The sequence below is a fragment of the Rhagoletis zephyria genome, unplaced genomic scaffold, assembly GCF_001687245.7.
Source record: "Rhagoletis zephyria isolate East Lansing unplaced genomic scaffold, Rhagoletis_zephyria_1.1 Rzeph_scaffold_34201, whole genome shotgun sequence".
Lineage (NCBI taxonomy): Eukaryota > Metazoa > Arthropoda > Insecta > Diptera > Tephritidae > Rhagoletis > Rhagoletis zephyria.
Window position 1 is genome coordinate 58 of NW_016191256.1, and position 1,744 is coordinate 1,801.

Genomic DNA, 1,744 nt, shown 5'->3' on the forward strand with positions numbered 1-1,744 from the left:
CCCTAAATTTTATTGCACAAAAATGAGACTTGGGCAAAATATCCTTTGCAGGCTAAAAAATGGCTTTTGACTCAGAAGCATTTGTCCCTTCCAATAATCTCAGTTTGTTGTTTCGCATAGCAACGTTTCTGGCAAACACTCTGTCGCCAACCTTAGAAGGCACCGGGGATGTTATGATGTGCTACTCCCTTAGGACACGCCTTTGCCAGAAGACTCTCTTTTGCTAAAATAAAATTGAAATTTAGATATAAAAATTTAGATGTACGATTTTCACATTCTGTAACCACACTTTTTTTATTGTTCTCTTTCGAAAGGTTGCCGGCAAACTCGATGATATTTACAAAACAGGTAAATTAGCGCATGTAGAATTAGATGAGCGCGCACTCGATGCGCTCAAAGAGTTTCCGGTTGATGGTGCCTTGAATGTATTGAGTCAGTTCCTCGAATCAAATCTGGAGCATGTATCGAATAAGTCTGCGTATTTATGTGGTGTTATGAAAACCTACAGACAAAAAAGCCGCGCCAGCCAACAGGGAGTGCCAGCGCCAGCGGCCACAGTTCCAGTTAAGGGACCGGATGAGGAGAAAATCAAAAAAATTCTCGAAAGAACTGGCTACTCCTTAGATGTGACCACTGGTAATGTGTATAGTAAAAAATTTTACCTTTTTTCAAGTTTATTTAACTTTTTTCCACGTCTGTTTTTTTTTTTTATTTGTTTACACTTTATTTTCCAGGTCAGCGCAAATATGGTGGACCGCCACCCAATTGGGATGGTCCAACACCCGGCAATGGCTGCGAAGTTTTCTGTGGGAAAATTCCAAAAGATATGTTTGAGGATGAAATTATACCGTTATTCGAGGAATGCGGTACAATATGGGACCTCAGACTAATGATGGATCCGATGACGGGTACAAATCGTGGATATGCATTTGTTACCTTCACGACGCGTGAAGCAGCCTCAAATGCCGTACGACAGGTAGTTTGAAATTCATTTGTTACTTTTTGTATATGAAAAAAAAAAATACGCGTAAAGCTAAGAATAAATAAACAAACAAATATATATGTATATATTTTATATGCAAACACTTTATCAGAGTTGCGAACACAAGAGCTTTTATATTTATGTAGCTTTGTGAAAACGAACAGTAACTCTTAATTATATGTATATGTATATACGTACATATTTAGTACTATTTACCTATTGCATTCAAAAACAAAAACAAAAAACGCTTTAATCGATTGTACTATAATTTCTTTTTGATAGTATAATTTTAGGCACCAAAAAAAAACGTTCTTTTAGACCGAGGGCAAACAAAATTTCTTCGAAATTCATTTGAAAAAAATTACACGAAAAAAAATTCAAGTCAAAAGCAAAAAAAAAATAAATTTGCAAAAGCTAAAAAAAAACACACATTTTGGATGAATTTAATCGGATACCAACTTCCGGCCCCAGATTTTGAGCGATTGAAAAACAAAGCAAATTTTATATAAAAGAGTCCACACTAGCGATTCGTACCGTCGCTGTACCGATTATATAATTAACAAATAAATTTATTATTATCTAGTATTATTTAAGTAAGACACAGAACTCGCTCTAAGCTATTTATAAAAATGTAAAATTTAAGTATTTACTATTCTTGTAGCTGCTTTCGCGTGTTCTCTCTGTACTTTTAAGTTGTACTACTTTGCTGGAATCTTTGCTCTCTTAATTCTACAATACCGAGTAGTAGATATTTCACTTGCA

The 1,744-nt window shown here is 35.1% G+C and overlaps 1 protein-coding gene across 1 annotated transcript; it reads left to right on the forward strand.

Annotated features, from left to right (window-relative positions):
* Positions 1 to 314: 314 nt before the first annotated feature.
* On the forward strand, positions 315 to 1,005 carry LOC108354221 (heterogeneous nuclear ribonucleoprotein Q-like; the record flags this gene model as incomplete). Its single annotated transcript, XM_017605412.1, has 2 exons — positions 315 to 636; positions 735 to 1,005. Coding segments are annotated over 2 exons (573 nt in total), but the record flags the coding sequence as incomplete, so codon positions are not given.
* Between the last annotated feature and the right edge of the window lie 739 nt (positions 1,006 to 1,744).